The sequence below is a fragment of the Engystomops pustulosus genome, chromosome 7 (assembly GCF_040894005.1).
Source record: "Engystomops pustulosus chromosome 7, aEngPut4.maternal, whole genome shotgun sequence".
Lineage (NCBI taxonomy): Eukaryota > Metazoa > Chordata > Amphibia > Anura > Leptodactylidae > Engystomops > Engystomops pustulosus.
The window spans coordinates 1,560,734-1,587,449 of record NC_092417.1 but is presented as its reverse complement, the minus strand read 5'-3'; the positions used below and the strand labels follow the sequence as shown (position 1 = coordinate 1,587,449).

The 26,716-nt window shown below is 49.9% G+C and overlaps 1 protein-coding gene across 1 annotated transcript; it reads left to right on the top strand.

Annotated features, from left to right (window-relative positions):
• Positions 1–22,919, top strand: LOC140069095 (unconventional myosin-Ie-like). Its single transcript, XM_072114422.1, has 26 exons — positions 1–84; positions 2,685–2,779; positions 4,255–4,342; positions 4,695–4,784; positions 5,118–5,249; positions 6,263–6,397; positions 6,466–6,598; positions 6,672–6,868; positions 15,693–15,773; positions 17,439–17,525; positions 18,685–18,771; positions 18,847–19,014; positions 19,183–19,268; positions 19,373–19,454; positions 20,170–20,276; positions 20,351–20,449; positions 20,531–20,675; positions 20,748–20,862; positions 20,941–21,110; positions 21,184–21,329; positions 21,397–21,543; positions 21,620–21,777; positions 21,856–21,921; positions 22,003–22,192; positions 22,299–22,480; positions 22,645–22,919. The coding sequence occupies exons 1-26, from the start codon at positions 70–72 to the stop codon at positions 22,719–22,721; spliced, it is 3,078 nt and encodes a 1,025-aa protein (XP_071970523.1). The 5' UTR covers positions 1–69; the 3' UTR covers positions 22,722–22,919.
• Positions 22,920–26,716: the final 3,797 nt, after the last annotated feature.

Sequence of the window (26,716 nt, the reverse complement as noted above, 5' to 3'; positions counted from 1 at the left end):
ATTGGTCCGGTTCTCATCTCTGTGAACCCCTTCAAGCAGTTGCCGTATTTCACCGATAAGGAGATAGAGATGTACCAGGGAGCGGTGAGTACAGATCTCATGCTAGTGTACCCGCAGCGCCCCCTGTACCCCCCTGTTTGCTGTGTACCCCCCTGTTTGCTGTGTACCCCCCTGTTTGCTGTGTACCCCCCTGTTTGCTGTGTGCCCCCCTGTGTGCTCTGTACCCCCTGTTTGCTGTGTACCCCCCTGTGTGCTCTGTACCCCCCTGTGTGCTCTGTACCCCCCTGTGTGCTCTGTACCCCCTGTGTGCCCCCCTGTGTGCTCCCCTGTGTGCTCTGTACCCCCGTGTGCCCCCCTGTGTGCTCTGTACCCCCTGTGTGCCCCCCTGTGTGCTCTGTACCCCCTGTGTGCCCCCCTGTGTGCTCTGTACCCCCGTGTGCCCCCCTGTGTGCTCTGTACCCCCTGTGTGCTCTGTACCCCCTGTGTGCTCTGTACCCCCTGTGTGCTCTGTACCCCCTGTGTGCCCCCTGTGTGCTCTGTACCCCTTGTGTGCTCTGTACCCCCCTGTGTGCCCCCTGTGTGCCCCCCTGTGTGCCCCCCTGTGTGCCCTGTACCCGCCTGTGTGCCCTGTACCCGCCTGTGTGCCCTGTACCCGCCTGTGTGCCCTGTACCCGCCTGTGTGCCCTGTACCCCCCTGTATGCCCTGTACCCGCCTGTGTGCCCTGAACCATTCTGTGTGCCCTGTACCCCCCTGTATGCCCTGTACCCGCCTGTGTTCCCCTCTATGTACCCGCCTGTGTGCCCTGAACCATTCTGTGTGCCCTGTACCCCCCTGTATGCCCTGTACCCGCCTGTGTTTCCCTCTATGTACCCCCCTGTGTGCCCTGTACCCCCCTGTGTGCCCTGTACCCCCCTGTGTGCCCTGTACCCGCGGCGGTGTATGTGGTGGTCTGGCTGGGGCTGTGTGTACCCCTCGCTCTGTATGTCAGATGTTTGGGTGGTCCGGATTTTGGACTCTTCGTGCAGTTGTAGAATATTTTGGTTTTAGTTTCCCCTCGGGTCAGAGGACGTGACTCCCCCCCCCCCCCCCACGCAAGCACCACTGTGTCATGTGACCTGGTGTTTCCTCCTGTGTTCTGATTGGTGGTCTCTGCGCCTCTGTGTCATGTGACCTGGTGTTTCCTCCTGCGTTCTGATTGGTGGCCCCTGCGCCTCTGTGTCATGTGACCTGGTGTTTCCTCCTGCGTTCTGATTGGTGGCCCCTGCTCCTCTGTGTCATGTGACCTGGTGTTTTCTCCTGCGTTCTGATTGGTGGCCCCTGCTCCTCTGTGTCATGTGACCTGGTGTTTTCTCCTGCGCTCTGATTGGTGGCCCCTGCTCCTCTGTGTCATGTGACCTGGTGTTTTCTCCTGCGTTCTGATTGGTGGCCCCTGCGCCTCTGTGTCATGTGACCTGGTGTTTTCTTCTGCGTTCTGATTGGTGGTCTCTGCGCCTCTGTGTCATGTGACCTGGTGTTTCCTCCTGCGTTCTGATTGGTGGCCCCTGCTCCTCTGTGTCATGTGACCTGGTGTTTCCTCCTGTGTTCTGATTGGTGGCCCCTGAGCCTCTGTGTCATGTGACCTGGTGTTTCCTCCTGTGTTCTGATTGGTGGCCCCTGCGCCTCTGTGTCATGTGACCTGGTGTTTTCTCCTGCGCTCTGATTGGTGGTCTCTGCTCCTCTGTGTCATGTGACCTGGTGTTTTTTCCTGTGTTCTGATTGGTGGCCCCTGCTCCTCTGTGTCATGTGACCTGGTGTTTTCTCCTGCGTTCTGATTGGTGGCCCCTGCTCCTCTGTGTCATGTGACCTGGTGTTTTCTCCTGCGTTCTGATTGGTGGCCCCTGCGCCTCTGTGTCATGTGACCTGGTGTTTTCTCCTGCGTTCTGATTGGTGGTCTCTGCGCCTCTGTGTCATGTGACCTGGTGTTTTCTCCTGCGTTCTGATTGGTGGCCCCTGCGCCTCTGTGTCATGTGACCTGGTGTTTTCTCCTGCGCTCTGATTGGTGGTCTCTGCTCCTCTGTGTCATGTGACCTGGTGTTTCCTCCTGCGTTCTGATTGGTGGCCCCTGTGCCTCTGTGTCATGTGACCTGGTGTTTCCTCCTGCGTTCTGATTGGTGGCCCCTGCGCCTCTGTGTCATGTGACCTGGTGTTTCCTCCTGCGTTCTGATTGGTGGCCCCTGCGCCTCTGTGTCATGTGACCTGGTGTTTTCTCCTGCGCTCTGATTGGTGGCCCCTGCTCCTCTGAGTCATGTGACCTGGTGTTTTCTCCTGCGTTCTGATTGGTGGCCCCTGCGCCTCTGTGTCATGTGACCTGGTGTTTTCTCCTGCGTTCTGATTGGTGGCCCCTGCTCCTCTGTGTCATGTGACCTGGTGTTTTCTCCTGCGTTCTGATTGGTGGCCCCTGCTCCTCTGTGTCATGTGACCTGGTGTTTTCTCCTGCGTTCTGATTGGTGGCCCCTGCGCCTCTGTGTCATGTGACCTGGTGTTTTCTCCTGCGTTCTGATTGGTGGCCCCTGCGCCTCTGTGTCATGTGACCTGGTGTTTTCTCCTGCGCTCTGTCGCCCCCTGTGGTCGGAGCCGGTACTGCAGTGTGACTCCTGGGGGGTGATGAATGGGGGGCCGCCTGACGCTGTGTAATCCTTCACAGGCTCAATATGAGAATCCCCCCCACATCTACGCCCTGGCGGACGCCATGTACCGCAACATGCTGATCGACGGAGAGAACCAGTGCGTCATCATCAGGTGCGTCCTGCAGGGAGAGACCTGGGGTGGGGGGCGTACAGGACAGGGGGAGACCCCGGGGGGGGGGGGCGTACAGGACAGGGGGAGACCCGGGGGTGGGGGCATACAGGACAGGGGGAGACCCCCGTGGGGACATACAGTACAAGGGGAGTCCTTGGGGCACTAAATGCGGGGCGAGGCAGTACAAGGGGGGGCTAGATGTGTGGCGAGGCAGTACAAGGGGGGGGGCTAGATGCGGGGCGAGGCAGTACAAGGGGGGGCTAGATGCGGGGCGAGGCAGTACAAGGGGGGGCTAGATGCGGGGCGAGGCAGTACAAGGGGGGGGGCGCTAGATGTGGGGCGAGGCAGTACAAGGGGGGGCTAGATGCGGGGCGAGGCAGTACAAGGGGGGCTAGATGCGGGGCGAGGCAGTACAAGGGGGGGCTAGATGCGGGGCGAGGCAGTACAAGGGGGGGCTAGATGCGGGGCGAGGCAGTACAAGGGGGGGGCTAGATGCGGGGCGAGGCAGTACAAGGGGGGGCTAGATGCGGGGCGAGGCAGTACAAGGGGGGGCTAGATGCGGGGCGAGGCAGTACAAGGGGGGGGCTAGATGCGGGGCGAGGCAGTACAAGGGGGGGCTAGATGCGGGGCGAGGCAGTACAAGGGGGGGCTAGATGCGGGGCGAGGCAGTACAAGGGGGGGCTAGATGCGGGGCGAGGCAGTACAAGGGGGGGCTAGATGCGGGGCGAGGCAGTACAAGGGGGGGCAAGATGTGGGGTGAGGCAGTACAAGGGGGGGCTAGATGCGGGGCGAGGCAGTACAAGGGGGGGCTAGATGGTGGGGTGAGGCAGTATAAGGGGGGGCTAGATGCGGGGTGAGGCAGTATAAGGGGGGGGGCTAGATGTGGGGTGAGGCAGTGTAAGGGGGGGGCTAGATGTGGGGTGAGGTAGTATAAGGGGGGGGCTAGATGTGGGGTGAGGCAGTATAAGGGGGGGGGCTAGATGTGGGGTGAGGCAGTATAAGGGGGGGGCTAGATGTGGGGTGAGGCAGTATAAGGGGGGGGGTGAGGCAGTATAAGGGGGGGGCTAGATGCGGGGTGAGGCAGTATAAGGGGGGGGGCTAGATGTGTGGCGAGGCAGTACAAGGGGGGGGCTAGATGCGGGGTGAGGTAGTATAAGGGGGGGGCTAGATGCGGGGCGAGGCAGTACAAGGGGGGGGGGCTTGATGCGGGGTGAGGCAGTACAAGGGGGGGGCTAGATGCGGGGTGAGGCAGTACAAGGGGGGGGCTAGATGCGGGGTGAGGCAGTATAAGGGGGGCTAGATGCGGGGTGAGGCAGTATAAGGGGGGGGGTGAGGCAGTATAAGGGGGGGGGCTAGATGTGGGGTGAGGCAGTATAAGGGGGGGGGTGAGGCAGTATAAGGGGGGGGGTGAGGCAGTATAAGGGGAGGGGGTGAGGCAGTATAAGGGGGGGCTCTCACATCTTCTATTCCTGCAGCGGGGAGAGCGGAGCCGGGAAGACGGTCGCAGCAAAGTACATCATGGGCTACGTCTCCAAAGTGTCCGGCGGAGGGGCCAAAGTGCAGGTACGGGGGGTCAGGGTGGGGGTCGGGGTGGGCGTCGGGTCAGGGTGGAGGTCGGGATGGGGGTCAGGGGGGGGGGTCGGGGTGGAGGCTGGGGTGGGGGTCGGGGTGGGGATCGGGGTCGGGATGGGGATCGGGGGAGGGGTCAGGGTGGAGGTCAGGATGGGGGTCAGGGGGGGGGATCAGGGTGGAGGTCGGGATGGGGATCGGGGGAGGGGTCAGGGTGGGGGTCAGGGGGGGGGTCGGGATGGGGGTCAGGGGGGGGGTCGGGATGGGGGTCAGGGGGGGGATCAGGGGGGGGGGCCGGGTCCCTCTCCCTCCTGCAGCTCATCTCTTCTTCTCTCTCTTCTCGCAGCAAGTGAAGGACATCATCCTCAAGTCCAACCCGCTGCTCGAAGCCTTCGGGAACGCCAAGACCGTGAGGAACAACAACTCCAGCAGATTCGTGAGTGTCAGGAGGCGATGCTCTGCAGAGGGGCCAATAGTACAATCCTCTGCAGGGGGAGTGATGTGATGCAGAATATATGGTAGATGCTCTGCAGAGGGGCCAATAGTACAATCCTCTGCAGGGGGAGTGATGTGCTGCAGAATATATGGTAGATGCTCTGCAGAGGGGCCAATAGTGCAATCCTCTGCAGGGGGAGTGATGTGCTGCAGAATATATGGTAGATGCTCTGCAGGTCTGTCCTGGTGTAATATTATGCAGATTAAGTGATGCTCTGCAGTGTTGTCCCATCCTCCTCCTCCTCCTCCTCCTCCTCCTCCTCCTTTTCCGCAGGGTAAATACTTTGAGATCCAGTTCAGCCGCGGAGGAGAACCGGACGGGGGGAAGATTTCTAATTTCCTCTTGGAGAAGTCACGGGTCGTCAGTCAGAACTCGGGGGAAAGGAACTTCCACATCTTCTACCAGGTAGGCGTGGCATCAGGGCCCCTCCCCCTTAGCGGTTGGGCTCAGGGACTCCTCCCCCTTAGCGGTTGGGCTCAGGGCCCCTCCCCCTTAGCGGTTGGGCTCAGGGACTCCTCCCCCTTAGCGGTTGGGCTCAGGGACTCCTCCTCCTTAGCGGTTGGGCTCAGGGCTCCTCCCCCTTAGCGGTTGGTATTAGGGCCTGCTCCCCCTTAACGGTTGGTATCAGGGCTCCTCCCCCTTAGCGGTTGGTATCAGGGCCTCCTCCCCCTTAGCGGTTGGTATTAGGGCCTGCTCCCCCTTAGCGGTTGGTATCAGGGCTCCTCCCCCTTAGCGGTTGGTATCAGGGCCTCCTCCCCCTTAGCGGTTGGGCTCAGGGCCCCTCCCCCTTAGCGGTTGGGATCAGGGCTCCTCCCCCTTAGCGGTTGGGGCTCAGGGCTCCTACCCCTTAGCGGTTGGGGCTCAGGGCTCCTCCCCCTTAGCGGTTGGGGCTCAGGGCTCCTCCCCCTTAGCGGTTGGGGCTCAGGGCTCCTACCCCTTAGCGGTTGGGGCTCGGGGCTCCTACCCCTTAGCGGTTGGGGCTCGGGGCTCCTACCCCTTAGCGGTTGGGGCACGGGGCTCCTACCCCTTAGCGGTTGGGGCTCGGGGCTCCTACCCCTTAGCGGTTGGGGCTCGGGGCTCCTACCCCTTAGCGGTTGGGGCTCGGGGCTCCTCCCCCTTAGCGGTTGGGGCTCGGGGCTCCTCCCCCTTAGCGGTTGGGGCTCGGGGCTCCTCCCCCTTAGCGGTTGGGGCTCGGGGCTCCTCCCCCTTAGCGGTTGGGGCTCGGGGCTCCTCCCCCTTAGCGGTTGGGGCTCCGGGCTCCTCCCCCTTAGCGGTTGGGGCTCCGGGCTCCTCCCCCTTAGCGGTTGGGGCTCGGGGCTCCTCCCCCTTAGCGGTTGGGGCTCCGGGCTCCTCCCCCTTAGCGGTTGGTCTCAGGGCCCCTCCCCTGCGGTGACCCCTTGCACTTCCCCCCCCTGCAGCTCTTGGAGGGGGTCAGCCCGGAGGATCGGGAGAACCTGGGGGTCACGGCTCCGGATTATTACTTCTATCTGAACCAATCGGCCGTCTACAAGGTGGAGGACGTCAGTGACCGGCAGGAGTTTGCGGAGACCATGGTGGGTGATATTCGGTAAGGACCCCCGCCGGTGGCCCCTGACCTTCTAAGCTCCTCCTCCTCCCGCAGGCGGCCATGGACGTGGTGGGCCTCTCCCATGAGGCTCAGGCCTCGGTCCTGCAGATTGTGGCCGGGATCCTGCACCTGGGGAACATCTGTTTTCGGGAGAGCGGTAACTACGCGGTGGTGGAGAGCGAGGACTGTGAGTGAGAGGTGCACGGGGGGGTTGCGGGGGGCTGGGGGGGCCGCGCATTAACCCTTCCCTCTCCCCGCAGTCCTGGCTTTCCCCGCCTACCTCCTCGGCATTGACCAGTCGCGGCTGAGAGAGAAGTTGACCAGTCGAAAAATGGACAGTAAATGGGGCGGCAGGTCGGAGGTCATCGACGTGACCCTGAACGTGGAGCAGGCGTGCTTCACCCGGGACGCCCTCTCCAAGGCCCTGTACACGCGACTCTTCGATTACCTGGTAGAGGTGAGGACAACCGAAGCCCCGCCCCATGATATGAGCACAGTATAGAATCTATAGGGGTCGCAGAGTATTTTATGGGCTGATCCTAAAATTACTTTACCACCAATTATACAGCCCTGTCTATTATATACTGTACCCCTATACATTATATACTGTACCCCCATACATTCTATTATATACTGTACCCCCATACATTCTATTATATACTGTACCCCCATACATTCTATTATATACTTTACCCCCATACATTCTATTATATACTGTACCCCTATACATTCTATTATATACTGTACCCCCATACATTCTATTATATACTGTACCCCCATACATTCAGTTATATACTGTACCCCTATACATTTTATTATATACTGTACCCCCATACATTCTATTATATACTGTACCCCCATACATTCAGTTATATACTGTACCCCTATACATTCTATTATATACTGTACCCCCATACATTCTATTATATACTGTACCCCCATACATTCAGTTATATACTGTACCCCTATACATTCTATTATATACTTTACCCTATACATTCTATTATATACTTTACCCATATACGTTCTATTATATACTGTACCCCTATACATTCTATTATATACTGTACCCCCATACGTTCTATTATATACTGTACCCCCATACGTTCTATTATATACTGTACCCCCATAAGTTCTATTACATACTGTACCCCTATACGTTCTATTATACACTGTACCCCTTTACGTTCTATTATATACTGCACCCTATAGATTCTATTATATACTGCACCCCTATAGATTCTATTATATACTGTGCCCCTATACATTCTATTATATACTGTGCCCCTATACATTCTATTATATACTGTGCCCCTATACATTCTATTATATACTGTACCCCATACGTTCTATTATATACTGTACCCCTATACGTTCTATTATATACTGTACCCCTATACGTTCTGTTATATACTGTTGCCCTATACATTCTATACATTCTGTTATACATTGTACCCCTATACATTCTATTATTTACTGTACCCCCCATACATTATATTATATACTGTACCCCTATACATTCTATTATATACTGTACCCCTATACATTCTATTATATACTTACCCCTATACATTCTATTATATACTGTACCCCCATAAATTCTATTATATACTGTACCCCCATAAATTCTATTATATACTGTACCCCTATACATTCTATTATATACTTACCCCTATACATTCTATTATATACTGTACCCCTATACGTTCTGTTATATACTGTTGCCCTATACATTCTATACATTCTGTTATACATTGTACCCCTATACTTTCTATTATTTACTGTACCCCCATAAATTCTATTATATACGGTACCCCTATACATTCTATTATTTACTGTACCCCCATACATTCTATTATATACTGTACCCCTATACATTCTATTATATACTGTACCCCCATACATTCTATTATATACTGTACCCCCATACATTCAGTTATATACTGTACCCCTATACATTCTATTATATACTTTACCCTATACATTCTATTATATACTTTACCCATATACGTTCTATTATTTACTGTACCCCTATACATTCTATTATATACTGTACCCCCATACGTTCTATTATATACTGTACCCCCATACGTTCTATTATATACTGTACCCCCATAAGTTCTATTACATACTGTACCCCTATACGTTCTATTATACACTGTACCCCTATACGGTCTATTATATACGGCACCCCATAGATTCTATTATATACGGCACCCTATAGATTCTATTATTTACTGCACCCCTATAGATTATATTATATACTGTGCCCCTATACATTATATTATGTACTGTGCCCCTATACATTCTATTATATACTGTACCCCCATAAATTCTATTATATACTGTACCCCTATACATTCTATTATATACTGTACCCCTATACATTCTATTATATACTTACCCCTATACATTCTATTATATACTGTACCCCTATACGTTCTGTTATATACTGTTGCCCTATACATTCTATACATTCTGTTATACATTGTACCCCTATACATTCTATTATTTACTGTACCCCCATACATTATATTATGTACTGTACCCCCATAAATTCTATTATATACGGTACCCCTATACATTCTATTATTTACTGTACCCCCATACATTATATTATGTACTTCACCCCTATACATTCTATTATATACTGTACCCCTATACATTCTATTATATACTTACCCCTATACATTCTATTATATACTGTACCCCTATACGTTCTGTTATATACTGTTGCCCTATACATTCTATACATTCTGTTATACATTGTACCCCTATACATTCTATTATTTACTGTACCCCCATACATTCTATTATATACTTCACCCCTATACATTCTATTATATACTGCACCCCCATAAATTCTATTATATACTGTACCCCCATAAATTCTATTATATACTGTACTCCTATACATTCTATTATACATGGTACCCCTATACATTCTATTATATACTGTACCCCTATACATTCTATTATATACTGTACCCCTATACATTCTATTATATACTGTACCCCCATAAATTCTATTATATACTGTACCCCTATACATTCTATTATATACTGTACCCCTATACGTTCTGTTATATACTGTTGCCCTATACATTCTATACATTCTGTTATACATTGTACCCCTATACATTCTATTATTTACTGTACCCCCATACATTATATTATGTACTGTACCCCCATAAATTCTATTATATACGGTACCCCTATACATTCTATTATTTACTGTACCCCCATACATTATGTTATGTACTTCACCCCTATACATTCTATTATATACTGTACCCCTATACATTCTATTATATACTTACCCCTATACATTCTATTATATACTGTACCCCTATACGTTCTGTTATATACTGTTGCCCTATACATTCTATACATTCTGTTATACATTGTACCCCTATACATTCTATTATTTACTGTACCCCCATACATTATATTATGTATGGTACCCCCATAAATTCTATTATATACTGTACCCCTATACATTCTATTATATACTGTACCCCTATACATTCTATTATATACTGTACCCCTATACATTCTATTATATACTGTACCCCCATAAATTCTATTATATACTGTACCCCTATACATTCTATTATATACTGTACCCCTATACGTTCTGTTATATACTGTTGCCCTATACATTCTATACATTCTGTTATACATTGTACCCCTATACATTCTATTATATACTGCACCCCCATAAATTCTATTATATACTGTACCCCCATAAATTCTATTATATACTGTACTCCTATACATTCTATTATACATGGTACCCCTATACATTCTATTATATACTGTACCCCTATACATTCTATTATATACTGTACCCCTATACATTCTATTATATACTGTACCCCCATAAATTCTATTATATACTGTACCCCTATACATTCTATTATATACTGTACCCCTATACGTTCTGTTATATACTGTTGCCCTATACATTCTATACATTCTGTTATACATTGTACCCCTATACATTCTATTATTTACTGTACCCCCATACATTATATTATGTACTGTACCCCCATAAATTCTATTATATACGGTACCCCTATACATTCTATTATTTACTGTACCCCCATACATTATGTTATGTACTTCACCCCTATACATTCTATTATATACTTCACCCCTATACATTCTATTATATACTGCACCCCCATAAATTCTATTATATACTGTACCCCCATAAATTCTATTATATACTGTACCCCTATACATTCTATTATACATGGTACCCCTATACATTCTATTATATACTGTACCCCTATACATTCTATTATATACTGTACCCCTATACATTCTATTATATACTTACCCCTATACATTCTATTATATACTGTACCCCCATAAATTCTATTATATACTGTACCCCCATAAATTCTATTATATACTGTACCCCTATACATTCTATTATACATGGTACCCCTATACATTCTATTATACATGGTACCCCTATACATTCTTTTATATACTGTACCCCTTTACATTCTATTATGTACTGTAGCCCCCATATGTTCTATTATATACTGTACCCCATACATTCTATTATATACTGTACCCCTATACATTCTATTATACATGGTACCCCTATACATTCTATTATATACTGTACCCCTATACATTCTATTATATACTGTACCCCTATACTTTCTATTATATACTGTACCCCTATACATTCTATTATATACTGTACCCCTATACATTCTATTATATACTGTACCACTATACATTCTATTATATACTGTACCCCATAAGTTCTATTATATACTGTACCCCTATACATTCTATTATACATGGTACCCCTATACATTCTATTATATACTGTACCCCTATACATTCTATTATATTCTGTACCCCTATACATTCTATTATATACTGTACCACTATACATTCTATTATATACTGTACCCCATACGTTCTATTATATACTGTACCCCTATACATTCTATTATACATGGTACCCCTATACATTCTATTATACATGGTACCCCTATACATTCTATTATATACTGTACCCCTATACATTCTATTATATACTGTACCCCTATACATTCTATTATATACTGTACCCCTATACATTCTATTATATACTGTACCCCTATACATTCTATTATATACTGTACCCCTATACATTCTATTATATACTGTACCCCTATACATTCTATTATATACTGTACCCCTATACATTCTATTATATACTGTACCCCTATACATTCTATTATATACTGTACCCCTATACATTCTATTATATACTGTACCCCTATACATTCTATTATATACTGTACCCCTTTACATTCTATTATATACTGTACCCCCATACATTCTATTGTATACTGTACCCCTATACATTCTATTGTATACTGTACCCCTATACATTCTATTGTATACTGTACCCCTATACATTCTATTATATACTTACCCCTATACATTCTATTATATACTGTACCCCTATACATTCTATTATATACTGTACCCCTATACATTCTATTATATACTGTACCCCTATACATTCTATTATATACTGTACCCCTATACATTCTATTATATACTTACCCCTATACATTCTATTATATACTGTACCCTATAAATTCTATTATATACTGTACCCCTATACATTCTATTATACATGGTACCCCTATACATTCTATTATACATGGTACCCCTATACATTCTATTATATACTGTACCACCTACGTTCTATTACGTACTGTACCCCTTTACATTCTATTATGTACTGTAGCCCCCATACGTTCTATTATATACTGTACCCCATACATTCTATTTTACAGTGCACCCCTATACATTCTATTATATACTTACCCCTATACATTATATTATATACTGTACCCCTTTACATTCTATTATGTACTCTAGCCCCCATACGTTCTATTATATACTGTACCCCATACGTTCTATTATATACTGTACCCATACATTCTATTATATACTTTACCCCTATACATTAAATTATATACTGTACCCCTATACATTCTATTACATACGGTACCCCTATACGTTCTATTATATACTATACCCTATAAATTTTATTATACACGATACCCCTATACATTAAATTATATACGGTACCCCCATACATTCTATTATATACTGTACCCCTATACATTCTATTATATACTGCACCTCATACATTCTATTATATACTGTACCCCATACATTCTTTTATATACTGTACCCCATACATTCTATTATATACTGTACCCCTATACATTATATACTGTAACCCTATACATTCTATGATATACTTTACCCCTATACATTCTATTATATACAGTACCCCTATACATTCTATTATACAATTTACCCTATACATTCTATTATACACTGTACCCCTGTACATTCTATTATATACTGTACCCCCATACATTCTATTATATACGATACCCCTATACATTTTATTATATACGATACCTCTATACATTTTATTATATACGATACCCCTATACATTCCATTATATACTGTACCCCTATACGATATATTATATACTGTATTGCCATACATTCTATTATGTACTGTACCCCTATAGGATATATTATATACTGTACCCCTATATATTCTATTATATACTGTGCCCCTATACATTCTATTATATACTGTACTGCCATATATTCTATTATACAGTGTACCCCCATACAGTCTATTATATTCTTTACCCCCTTACATTCTGTTATATATTTACCCCTATACATTATATACTGTACCCCTATACATTCTATTATACACTGTACCCCTTTACATTCTTTTATATACTGTACCCCATACATTCTAATATACAGTGTACCCCTATACATTAAATTATATACTGTACCCTTATACGATATATTATATATTGTACTGCCATACATTCTATTATACAGTGTATCCCTATACATTCTATTATATACTGTACCCCCATACATTCCATTATACACTGTACCCCTATACATTCTATTATATTCTGTACCCCATACATTCTATTATATACTGTACCCCATACATTCTATTATATACTGTACCCTATACATTCTATTATATACTTTACCCTATACATTATATACTGTACCGCCTACATTCTATTATATACTGTACCCTTATACATTCTATTATATACTTTACCCTATACATTATACACTGTACCCCTATACATTCTATTATATACTGTACCCCTATACATTCTATTATATACTGTACCCCTATACATTCTATTATACACTGTACCCCTATACATTCTATTATATACTGTACCCCTATACATTCTATTATATACTGTACCCCTATACATTCAATTATATACTGTACCCCATACATTCTAATATACAGTGTACCCCTATACATTCTATTATATACTTTACCCCTATACATTAAATTATATAATGTACCCCTATACTTTTTTTATTATATATTATACCCCTATACATTTTATTATTTACGGTACCCCTATACATTCCATTATATACTGTACCCCTATACATTCCATTATATACTGTACCACTATACGTTATATTATATACTGTATCACCATACATTCTATTATATACTGTACCCCATACATTCTAATATACAGTGTACCCCTATACAGTCTATTATATACTGTACCCCCATACATTCTATTATACACTTAGCCCTATACATTAAATTATATACTGTACCCCTATACATTCTATTATATACTTTAGCCCTATACATTAAATTATATACTGTACCCCTATACAGTCTATTAAATACGGTACCCCTATACGTTATATTATATACTGTATCGCCATACATTCTATTATATACTGTACCCCATACATTCTATTATATACTGTACCCCTGTACATTCTATTATATACTGTACCCCTGTACATTCTATTATGTGTGAGAGGCAGGGACTCACATTACACCCGCCCCCGATGTGTGAGAGACAACGACTCACATTACACCAGCCCCCGATGTGTGAGAGGCGGGGAGTCACATTACACCAGCCCCCGATGTGTGAGAGACGGGGACTCACATTACACCAGCCCCCGATGTGTGAGAGACGGGGACTCACATTACACCAGCCCCCGATGTGTGAGAGGCGCGGACTCACATTACACCAGCCCCCGATGTGTGAGAGACGGGGACTCACATTACACCAGCCCCCGATGTGTGAGAGGCGCGGACTCACATTACTCCCGCCCCCATGTATAAGAGGCGGGGACTCACATTACACCAGCCCCCGATGTGTGAGAGGCAGGTACTCACATTACACCAGCCCCCGATGTGTGAGAGGCGGGGACTCACATTACACCAGCCCCCGATGTGTGAGAGGCGGGGAGTCACATTACACCAGCCCCCGATGTGTGAGAGACGGGGACTCACATTACACCAGCCCCCGATGTGTGAGAGACGGGGACTCACATTACACCAGCCCCCGATGTGTGTGAGGCGCGGACTCACATTACTCCCGCCCCCATGTATAAGAGGCGGGGACTCACATTACTCCTGCCCCCGATGTGTGAGAGGCGGGGACTCACATTACTCCTGCCCCCGATGTGTGAGAGGCGGGGACTCACATTACTCCTGCCCCCGATGTGTGAGAGGCGGGGACTCACATTACACCAGCCCCTGATATGTGAGAGGCGGGGACTCACATTACAACAGCCCCCGATGTGTGAGAGGCGGGGACTCACATTACACCAGCAACCGATGTGTGAGAGGCAGGGACTCACATTACACCAGCCACCGATGTGTGAGAGGCAGAGACTCACATTACACCAGCCCCTGATGTGTGAGAGGCGGGGATTCACATGACACCCTCCCCTGATGTGTGAGAGGCGGGGACTTACATTACACCAGCCCCCAATGTGTGAGAGGCGGGGACTCACATTACTCCCGCCCCCATGTCTAAGAGGCGGGGACACACATTACTCCCGCCCCCATGTCTAAGAGGCGGGGACACACATTACTCCCGCCCCCATGTATAAGAGTCGGGGACACACATTACTCCCGCCCCCATGTATAAGAGGCGAGGACACACATTACTCCTGCCCCCATGTATAAGAGGCGGGGACACACATTACTCCCGCCCCCATGTATAAGAGGCGAGGACACACATTACTCCCGCCCCCATGTATAAGAGGCGGGGACACACATTACTCCCGCCCCCATGTATAAGAGGCGGGGACACACATTACTCCCGCCCCCATGTATAAGAGGCGGGGACACACATTTCTCCCGCCCCCATGTATACATACCGTGCTGCCCTATACATTACTTTCTGTCTCTCCAGGCTGTTAATAAAGCGATGCGGAAGGACATAGAAGAATATAACATCGGGGTCCTAGATATTTATGGATTTGAGATCTTTCAGGTACGACTTGTATCACTGATGATGTATGGGGGGGGGGGGGTACTGCTGGTGTGCCTGAGATTATGGGGGAGGGGAGTATTGCTGGTGTGCCTGAGATTATGGGGGAGGGGAGTATTGCTGGTGTGCCTGAGGTTGGGGGGGGGGTATTGCTGGTGTGCCTGAGGTTGTGGGGGGTGGGGGGTATTGCTGGTGTGCCTGAGGCTGGGGGGTGTGGGGGGTGTTGCTGGTGTGCCTGAGGTTGTGTGGGGGGGGTATTGCTGGTGTGCCTGAGGTTGTGTGTGGGGGGTATTGCTGGTGTGCCTGAGGCTGGGGGGGGGGGTATTGCTGGTGTGCCTGAGGCTGGGGGGGGGGTATTGCTGGTGTGCCTAAGGCTGGGGGGGGGGGTATTGCTGGTGTGCCTGAGGCTGGGGGGGGGGGTATTGCTGGTGTGCCTGAGATTGTGGGGGAGGGGAGTATTGCTGGTGTGCCTGAGGTTGTGGGGGAGGGGAGTATTGCTGGTGTGCCTGAGGTTTTGGGGGGTGGGGTATTGCTGGTGTGCCTGAGGTTGTGGGGGGGGGGGGTATTGCTGGTGTGCCTGAGGTTGTGTGTGGGGGGGGGGGAGTATTGCTGGTGTGCCTGAGGTTGTGGGGGGGGGGAGTATTGCTGGTGTGCCTGAGGTTGTGGGGGAGGGGAGTATTGCTGGTGTGCCTGAGGTTGTGGGGGAGGGGGGTATTGCTGGTGTGCCTGAGGTTGTGGGGGGGGTATTGCTGGTGTGCCTGAGGTTGTGGGGGGGGGGGGGAGTATCGCTGGTGTGCCTGAGGTTGTGGGGGGGGGGAGTATCGCTGGTGTGCCTGAGGTTGTGGGGGGGGGGGGGAATTGCTGGTGTGCCTGAGGTTGTGGGGGGGGGGGGAAATTGCTGGTGTGCCTGAGGTTGTGGGGGGGGGGGTATTGCTGGTGTGCCTGAGGTTGTGGGGGGGGGGGGTATTGCTGGTGTGCCTGAGGTTGGGGGGGGGGGGAGTATTGCTGGTGTGCCTGAGGTTGGGGGGTGGGGGAGTATTGCTGGTGTGCCTGAGGTTGTGGGGGAGGGGGGTATTGCTGGTGTGCCTGAGGTTGTGGGGGGGTATTGCTGGTGTGCCTGAGGTTGTGGGGGGGGGGGGAGTATCGCTGGTGTGCCTGAGGTTGTGGGGGGGGGGGGAGTATCGCTGGTGTGCCTGAGGTTGTGGGGGGGGGGGGGAATTGCTGGTGTGCCTGAGGTTGTGGGGGGGGGGGGAATTGCTGGTGTGCCTGAGGTTGTGGGGGGGGGGGTATTGCTGGTGTGCCTGAGGTTGTGGGGGGGGGGGGGTATTGCTGGTGTGCCTGAGGTTGTGGGGGGGGGGGGGGGGGAAATCGCTGGTGTGCCTGAGGTTGTGTGTGTGTGTGTGGGGGTATTGCTGGTGTGCCTGAGGTTGTGGGGGGGGGTATTGCTGGTGTGCCTGAGGTTGTGGGCGGGGGGGGGGGGTATCGCTGGTGTGCCTGAGGTTGTGGGGGAGGGGGGTATCGCTGGTGTGCCTGAGGTTGTGGCGGGGTGGATATTGCTGGTGTGCCTGAGGCTGTGGGGGGGGGGGGGTATTGCTGGTGTGCCTGAGGCTGTGGGGTATTGCGGGTGATTCTCAGGTTAATCCTGAAGTTTTTTTTATTCCTTGACAGAAAAATGGGTTTGAACAATTCTGTATAAATTTTGTGAATGAAAAGCTCCAGCAGATCTTCATCGAGCTGACACTGAAGGCCGAGCAGGTGAGGTGTCTGTCCACGCCCAGGGCCTGCTGTCTCCTCTGGTGGTGGTGCGGCTGACCCCTGCTCTGGGGCTACAGCGTCTCCTCTGGTGATGGTGTAACTGACCCCTGCTCTGGGGCTACAGCGTCTCCTCTGGTGGTTGTCTGGCTGACCCCTGCTCTGGGGCTACAGCGTCTCCTCTGGTGGTGGTGCGGCTGACCCCTGCTCTGGGGCTACAGCGTCTCCTCTGGTGGTTGTCTGGCTGACCCCTGCTCTGGGGCTACAGCGTCTCCTCTGGTGGTGGTGCGGCTGACCCCTGCTCTGGGGCTACAGCGTCTCCTCTGGTGGTGGTCCGGCTGACCCCTGCTATGGGGCTACAGCGTCTCCTCTGGTGGTGGTCCGGCTGACCCCTGCTCTGGGGCTACAGCGTCTCCTCTGGTGGTGGTCCGGCTGACCCCTGCTCTGGGGCTACAGCGTCTCCTCTGGTGGTGGTGCGGCTGACCCCTGCTCTGGGGCTACAGCGTCTCCTCTGGTGGTGGTCCGGCTGACCCCTGCTATGGGGCTACAGCGTCTCCTCTGGTGGTGGTCCGGCTGACCCCTGCTCTGGGGCTACAGCGTCTCCTCTGGTGGTGGTCCGGCTGACCCCTGCTTTGGGGCTATAGCGTCTCCTCTGGTGGTGGTGCGGCTGACCCTTGCTCTGGGGCTACACCGTCTCCTCTGGTGGTGGTCCGGCTGACCCCTGCTCTGGGGCTACAGCGTCTCCTCTAGTGGTGATCCGGCTGACCCCTCCTCTGGGGCTACAGCATCTCCTCTGGTGGTGGTCCGGCTGACCCCTGCTCTGGGGCTACAGCGTCTCCTCTGGTGGTGGTCCGGCTGACCCCTGCTCTGGGGCTACACCGTCTCCTCTGGTGGTGGTCCGGCTGACCCCTGCTCTGGGGCTACAGCGTCTCCTCTGGTGGTGGTCCGGCTGACCCCAGCTCTGGGGTTACAGCGTCTCCTCTGGTGGTGGTCCGGCTGACCCCTGCTCTGGGGCTACAGCGTCTCCTCTGGTGGCGGTCCGGCTGAACCCTGCTTTGGGGCTACAGCGTCTCCTCTGGTGGTGGTCCGGCTGACCCCTGCTCTGGGGCTACAGCGTCTCCTCTGGTGGTGGTCCGGCTGACCCATTCCTCTTCTCTTCCAGGAGGAGTATGTGCAGGAGGGGATCCGCTGGAGTCCCATTGAGTATTTTAACAACAAAATAGTATGTGACCTGATCGAGAACAAATTGGTAAGTACATCTGTGCCTGCGCCTTCCTTCTGGAGACTTCCGCCATCTTCTATCACCCACGTTCTGCCTTTCCAGAGTCCTCCAGGTATCATGAGCGTCTTGGACGACGTCTGTGCCACCATGCACGCGAAGGGAGAAGGCGCCGACCAGACGCTGCTGCAGAAGCTCCAGGCGGCCATCGGGACCCACGAGCACTTTAACAGCTGGAATAAAGGATTCATCATCCATCACTATGCCGGGAAGGTGAGGCAGAACCTGGAGCTTCTGGGGAGGTCCTGCGGGAATTGGTTTGTTAGGACTTGGGTGAGGGATGATTTGGGTGGTGTTGTGGATCACGCTGCACTGTGGAGGGCGCTATTATTTACTATATGGTGGAAGAATTTTAACCCTTCTGTGATCCTCCTTATCCAGGTCTCTTACACCGCCGAGGGATTTTGTGAGCGGAACAGAGACGTCTTATTTACCGACCTCATTGAACTGATGCAAAGCAGTGAACTGTAAGTCCGTAACTTACCTGTCCATAACTTAAGTTTAGTAGCTGAATTGGGGACAGTGGGATCATGTAATCCATCACATCTGCCTCCTGTCTTCTGTGGTCCAGACCCTTCATCAGAGATCGCTTCCCAGAAAACCTCAACGCAGATAAGAAGGGACGTCCGACCACAGCCAGCAGCAAGATCAAGGTGACCCTCCCCCTCTGTAGGGGTCTATGCGGTCTATAGTGGGGTCTTCCTGTGATTCTGTTGGGTCCCATAGTTTCTCTTTTGGGCTACACGTCAGTTTCTCTGAGGTTCTTCGTAATGTTCCTGGATGTTTATCTGGGTTGGCTTCTGTGTTACGTTTTCGAGGTGTGTAGGTGCGGTTCAGAGTCTCTGTCGGAATGTCTACGTACATTTTGGTACCACGGGTCTGCACATAATGGGGCTGTATGTTTTTTGGGTATGTTGGGGTGTGTACAGTACTGCGTCTCTCTGTCGGAGTCTGATGAGGTTTCTGTGCCTCTATTTTTGGATATGTATGTAGGGTTCGGTGTCACTTTGTTGGGTCTGTCGGTTTGGTGTCTGGGTCTGTACGTACAGTACTGCGTCTATCGGAGTCTGTGCCTCTATTTTTGGGTATGTCTGTAGGGTTCGGTGTGGCTTTGTTGGGTCTGTAGGTTTGGTGTCTGGGTCTCTATGTACAGTTCTGCGTCTCTCTATCGGAGTGTTGTAGAGAAGGCTCTTAGGTTCAGACCCGGTCTAAGAAACAAAGGTCCTTATTTCAGTTTCAGGGTCCATCTGTATCTTGCATCTGTATTACAGACGTCTGGGGTATAGAGGGGGCGCTGAGGTCTTTGCTGTGGGGGCTCTGAACCCTTCTTTATGTTAATAGGGACCTAAATATTATCTCTCCCTATAGAAACAAGCCAATGATTTGGTACAAACATTAATGAAGTGCACTCCCCACTACATACGCTGCATCAAACCCAACGAAACCAAGAAACCTCGGGACTGGGAGGACAGCAGGTAGCTGGACTTGAGGGGTTTAGTCTGCCACTCCGTACACAAGGTATCTCATTCCCAGTATTCTTTCCTCATAGAGTGAAACATCAGGTGGAATATTTAGGTCTCCGGGAGAACATCCGTGTGAGACGTGCAGGCTACGCGTATCGTAGAATCTTCCAGAAGTTCCTGAACCGGTATATAGCGATGAGCTGCATGTACATAGATTGGTGTAGACTTCACTGGTATCGGCAGGTTCATGGCTTTTCTATCTGTAGGTATGCCATATTGACACGGGAGACCTGGCCAGAATGGAGAGGAGATGAGAAGAAAGGGGTTCTGCACCTTCTCAAATCAGTCAACATGGACTCTGATCAGTACCAGCTGGGCAAAACCAAGGTGTTCATCAAAGCCCCAGAATCTGTAAGTAGTGGAGTGGGCTTTTGTATAGGCATGGTGTACGTTCAGCACCTCATAGATGTATCGTGTACGTAGCTCTTCTTGTTAGAAGAAATGAGGGAGAGGAAATATGACGGCTTTGCACGGGTGATTCAGAAAGCCTGGCGCAAGCACACAGCGGTACGCAAGTACATCCGCATGAGAGAAGAAGGTAGGTCGAGGACGGGTAGAGGGCACCTGGTGATCTATGTCTGACCGCGGTCACAACCTAAATCCTGTCTGGCTCCAGCTTCCAGTGTCGTCCTGAACAAGAAGGAAAGACGGAGGAACAGCATCAACAGGAACTTTGTTGGAGATTACATTGGTTTGGATGGAAGGCCAGAGCTGCGCCAGTTTGTAGGACGCAGAGAGCGCATTGACTTTGCGGAAACGGTGGTGAAGTATGATCGACGCTTCAAGGTAAAGCCCCCGGCCCGTGCGCTCTGTCACTGCCATGAGGGACGATACCATTAACAATCTCCATCTGATGTAGACGCTGAAGCGAGACCTGGTGTTGACTCCCAAGTTTCTGTACCTGATTGGTCGAGAGAAAGTAAAACAAGGTCCAGAGAAGGGACAAATAAAAGAGGTTCTGAAGAGGAAGATCGAGCTGAAGGATATCCAGTCTGTGTCTTTAAGGTAACTAAAGGCTCTAGCCACTAAATCAATATACGTGGATCTACCTGTAATGTCGGACTCTCCACAGCTCTCTGCAGGACGACTTCCTAATTATCCACGAGGCGCAGTACGACAGTGTCCTGGAGAGCGTCTTTAAGACGGAGTTCCTAAGCCTTCTCTATAAGCGCTTTGAGGAGAGCACACAAAAGAAGCTGCCGCTAAGATTCAGCAACCAGTAAGTTTTGTAAAAGATTGACTCTGAATAATTTTTCCTAGAGATACAAAAGGATTTAGGTTTCCTCCCATTATAGGCTGGAGTTTAAGGTGAAGAAAGAAGGTTGGACACCATGGGGAGCTGCCGGGTCTCGGCAGATACAGTTTCAGCCCGGAGGGGGCGATGTTGCTTCACTCAAAATATCTGGAAAGGCGCTGGTGGTCAGCATCGGGGCAGGATTACCGGCAAACTCTAGTAAGATCTTGATTTGTAGAGAGCGGATGTGGGGGGACAATTGGAAGAAATACATTCCTTTCTCTCTCCTCTCTATAGGGCCCACTAGGAAAGATAACCGAAAAAGCCAGTATCTGGATGGTCGGGGTAAAGCAACAGGTCGTGGTGAGTGACCTACAACCAGGGATCCCTCCTAGAGGCTCATCCGTCTACGACATGCAGTAACGTATTTCATCTGGGTCCTAGGAGCAGCAACAGCCAACGGAGGCAGCAGGAACCCGCGTCTCCGACATACCCAAAGAATGTCATTCACTTCCAGACAGAGCAGCGTGGAGCAGCCGAGTCTACCTCGACAAGGCGCCAGTCCTAGGGCCAAAGTCACACCTGCCAACATGGACCTGGGCTTCATGAATGTTCCCGATCAGGGAGTTGCAGGGTAAGAATGGTGCAAGGAGGGTTATTGGACCAAAGAGAACAATGGACGAGGATTGAGAACACAGCACATAGGGAGCTGTTGCTTTCATGTGAGTATTGTCTTTTAGACTCCAGCGGAGGCTCTCAAAGGAAGTAAAACCGGTGCCAGGTGGAGGGAGATCCAAGCCAACGCCAAAACCCAAGCCTCAGCCTCAACTACCCCGCTGCCGTGCGTTGTATGCCTACGACGCACAGGACACAGATGAGCTAAGCTTCAATGCCGAGGACATCCTGGAGATAGTCCGAGAAGGTGCGCTAGTCACAGCTGATTGTTGTACATACATGATTTGGTGCTTGGGCGACGTACAAAATCCTCTTCCAGTGTTGGGAGAAGTTCTTAGTTGCTTTGATTCCTTTTCACCGAGGGTTGGATGGGATCCGTGATTGACTTAATTCCATCTTCCTCTCCTGCAGATCCTTCAGGCTGGTGGCAAGGCAGAATTCGAGGTCGGGACGGTCTATTTCCAGGGAATTATGTGGAGAAGATTTGACCACCTGTGCGGAGGGCTCGTCTGCTGGACAGGACTCCCGTGTCACAAGCTCTGAACAAAGTTTTTATATAATGGCGGCCGGACGTCTCCTGGGTCCTTCCAGGACGCTGACCCTGTTTTTATCATGTGTTTTTATATTCGTGCCGAGGGCAGATCCTCCTATTTATGGAAGTGCCAATAAATCTTCCCCCAGCCGTACTAGTACTCGCTTCTACTCTGCAGCCGAACGATGGATGTCTCTCAGTGTTACGCATCCCAATTCCATCACTGCCTAAACTACCAACCATAAGGATTTGATACAATGCCAATTTACAGAATGGGGAGGTAATTTTTTTTTCGAGGTCGTACGTCTCTTGTAGATTGTAGCCGGGGTTGTGGCTTTTTCATTCAGTATCTTCTCCAGATCTTTCAGGTTTCGGGGCTGTCGCTGGGTAACATTGAGTTTCAGCTCCTCCATAGAATTTGGATTGGGTTCCGGTCTGAAGGCTGGCTAAGCAACCGCAGAACCTTGATGTCTCTTCTGGAGCTGCTTCTCTGTTGTCCTGGTTGTGTGTTTTGGGTCATTGTCCTTCTGGAAGACCCATCAACAACCCATCTTCAATGCTCTACTGAGGGTTGATGGCCAGAATCTTGCAATACATGGGTCCCATCTGCTTCCTCCAAACACTGTGGAGTGGAGCTCATTCATAAACTTGTGTATTTCTGGGCTGATTCCTGACCTTTTTCTGATCCCATGAAGTCTTACATCGAGCCCCAAAACGCGGGAATATTGACCATCATCTTGTGTTTCTCGCCAAGCTGCTGCCCACTGTCCTGCACACCCCAGCTTTGTGCCCCTGGTGTCCTGCTCTGTGGTCTCGGCCATGGTGGAGAGGATAGAGTGTAATTGATGAGTGTGAGGACAGGTATCTATTCTGCAGGTAACGAGCGCAAAGGGGGGGGGGACCTCAGGTAACGAGCACAGAGCAGGAGGGGCTGCAGTTATTACCCGTCTCTCTCTCTCGTGCTGCAGTTATTACCCGTCTCTCTCTCTCGTGCTGCAGTTATTACCCGTCTCTCCTCTCGTGCTGCAGTTATTACCCGTCTCTCTCCTCTCGTGCTGCAGTTATTACCCGTCTCTCTCTCTCTCTCGTGCTGCAGTTATTACCCGTCTCTCTCTCTCGTGCTGCAGTTATTTCCCGTCTCTCTCTCTCTCGTGCTGCAGTTATTACCCGTCTCTCTCTCCTCTCGTGCTGCAGTTATTTCCTGTCTCTCTCTCTCTCGTGCTGCAGTTATTTCCCGTCTCTCTCTCTCTCGTGCTGCAGTTATTACCCGTCTCTCTCTCGTGCTGCAGTTATTACCCGTCTCTCTCTCTCTCGTGCTGCAGTTATTACCCGTCTCTCTCTCGTGCTGCAGTTATTACCCGTCTCTCTCTCGTGCTACAGTTATTACCCGTCTCTCTCTCTCTCGTGCTACAGTTATTACCCGTCTCTCTCTCGTGCTGCAGTTATTACCCGTCTCTCTCCTCTCGTGCTGCAGTTATTACCCGTGTCTCTCTCTCTCTCGTGCTGCAGTTATTACCCGTCTCTCTCTCGTGCTACAGTTATTACCCGTCTCTCTCTCTCGTGCTGCAGTTATTACCCGTCTCTCTCTCTCTCGTGCTGCAGTTATTACCCGTCTCTCTCTCTCGTGCTGCAGTTATTACCCGTCTCTCTCTCTCTCGTGCTGCAGTTATTACCCGTCTCTCTCTTCTCGTGCTGCAGTTATTTCCCGTCTCTCTCCTCTTGTGCTGCAGTTATTACCCGTCTCTCTCTCTCGTGCTGCAGTTATTACCCGTCTCTCTCTCGTGCTGCAGTTATTTCCCGTCTCTCTCCTCTCGTGCTGCAGTTATTTCCCGTCTCTCTCTCTCGAGCTGCAGTTATTTCCCGTCTCTCTCTCGTGCTGCAGTTATTTCCCGTCTCTCTCTCGCTCTCTCGTGCTGCAGTTATTTCCCGTCTCTCTCTCCTCTCGTGCTGCAGTTATTTCCCGTCTCTCTCTCTCTCGTGCTGCAGTTATTACCCGTCTCTCTCTCGTGCTGCAGTTATTACCCGTCTCTCTCTCTCTCGTGCTGCAGTTATTACCCGTCTCTCTCTCGTGCTACAGTTATTACCCGTCTCTCTCTCTCTCGTGCTACAGTTATTACCCGTCTCTCTCTCGTGCTGCAGTTATTACCCGTCTCTCTCCTCTCGTGCTGCAGTTATTACCCGTCTCTCTCTCGTGCTACAGTTATTACCCGTCTCTCTCTCTCTCTCTCGTGCTGCAGTTATTACCCGTCTCTCTCTCTCTCGTGCTGCAGTTATTACCCGTCTCTCTCTCTCGTGCTGCAGTTATTACCCGTCTCTCTCTCTCTCGTGCTGCAGTTATTACCCGTCTCTCTCTTCTCGTGCTGCAGTTATTTCCCGTCTCTCTCCTCTTGTGCTGCAGTTATTACCCGTCTCTCTCTCTCGTGCTGCAGTTATTACCCGTCTCTCTCTCGTGCTGCAGTTATTTCCCGTCTCTCTCCTCTCGTGCTGCAGTTATTTCCCGTCTCTCTCTCTCGTGCTGCAGTTATTTCCCGTCTCTCTCTCGTGCTGCAGTTATTTCCCGTCTCTCTCTCGCTCTCTCGTGCTGCAGTTATTTCCCGTCTCTCTCTCGCTCTCTCGTGCTGCGATTATTACCCGTCTCTCTCTCCTCTCGTGCTGCAGTTATTTCCCGTCTCTCTCTCTCCTCTCGTGCTGCAGTTATTTCCCGTCTCTCTCTCCTCTCGTGCTGCAGTTATTTCCCGTCTCTCTCTCTCGTGCTGCAGTTATTTCCCGTCTCTCTCTCCTCTCGTGCTTCAGTTATTACCCGTCTCTCTCTCGTGCTGCAGTTATTTCCCGTCTCTCTCTCCTCTCGTGCTGCAGTTATTTCCCGTCTCTCTCCTCTAGTGCTGCAGTTATTTCCCATCTCTCTCTCCTCTAGTGCTGCAGTTATTTCCCGTCTCTCTCTCCTCTCGTGATGCAGTTATTTCCCGTCTCTCTCTCTCTCGTGCTGCAGTTATTACCCGTCTCTCTCTCGTGCTACAGTTATTACCCGTCTCTCTCTCTCTCGTGCTGCAGTTATTACCCGTCTCTCTCTCGTGCTGCAGTTATTACCCGTCTCTCTCTCTCTCGTGCTGCAGTTATTACCCGTCTCTCTCTCGTGCTACAGTTATTACCCGTCTCTCTCTCTCTCGTGCTACAGTTATTACCCGTCTCTCTCTCGTGCTGCAGTTATTACCCGTCTCTCTCCTCTCGTGCTGCAGTTATTACCCGTCTCTCTCTCGTGCTACAGTTATTACCCGTCTCTCTCTCTCTCGTGCTGCAGTTATTACCCGTCTCTCTCTCTCTCGTGCTGCAGTTATTACCCGTCTCTCTCTCTCGTGCTGCAGTTATTACCCGTCTCTCTCTCTCTCGTGCTGCAGTTATTACCCGTCTCTCTCTTCTCGTGCTGCAGTTATTTCCCGTCTCTCTCCTCTTGTGCTGCAGTTATTACCCGTCTCTCTCTCTCGTGCTGCAGTTATTACCCGTCTCTCTCTCGTGCTGCAGTTATTTCCCGTCTCTCTCCTCTCGTGCTGCAGTTATTTCCCGTCTCTCTCTCTCGTGCTGCAGTTATTTCCCGTCTCTCTCTCGTGCTGCAGTTATTTCCCGTCTCTCTCTCGCTCTCTCGTGCTGCAGTTATTTCCCGTCTCTCTCTCGCTCTCTCGTGCTGCGATTATTACCCGTCTCTCTCTCCTCTCGTGCTGCAGTTATTTCCCGTCTCTCTCTCTCCTCTCGTGCTGCAGTTATTTCCCGTCTCTCTCTCCTCTCGTGCTGCAGTTATTTCCCGTCTCTCTCTCTCGTGCTGCAGTTATTTCCCGTCTCTCTCTCCTCTCGTGCTTCAGTTATTACCCGTCTCTCTCTCGTGCTGCAGTTATTTCCCGTCTCTCTCTCCTCTCGTGCTGCAGTTATTTCCCGTCTCTCTCCTCTAGTGCTGCAGTT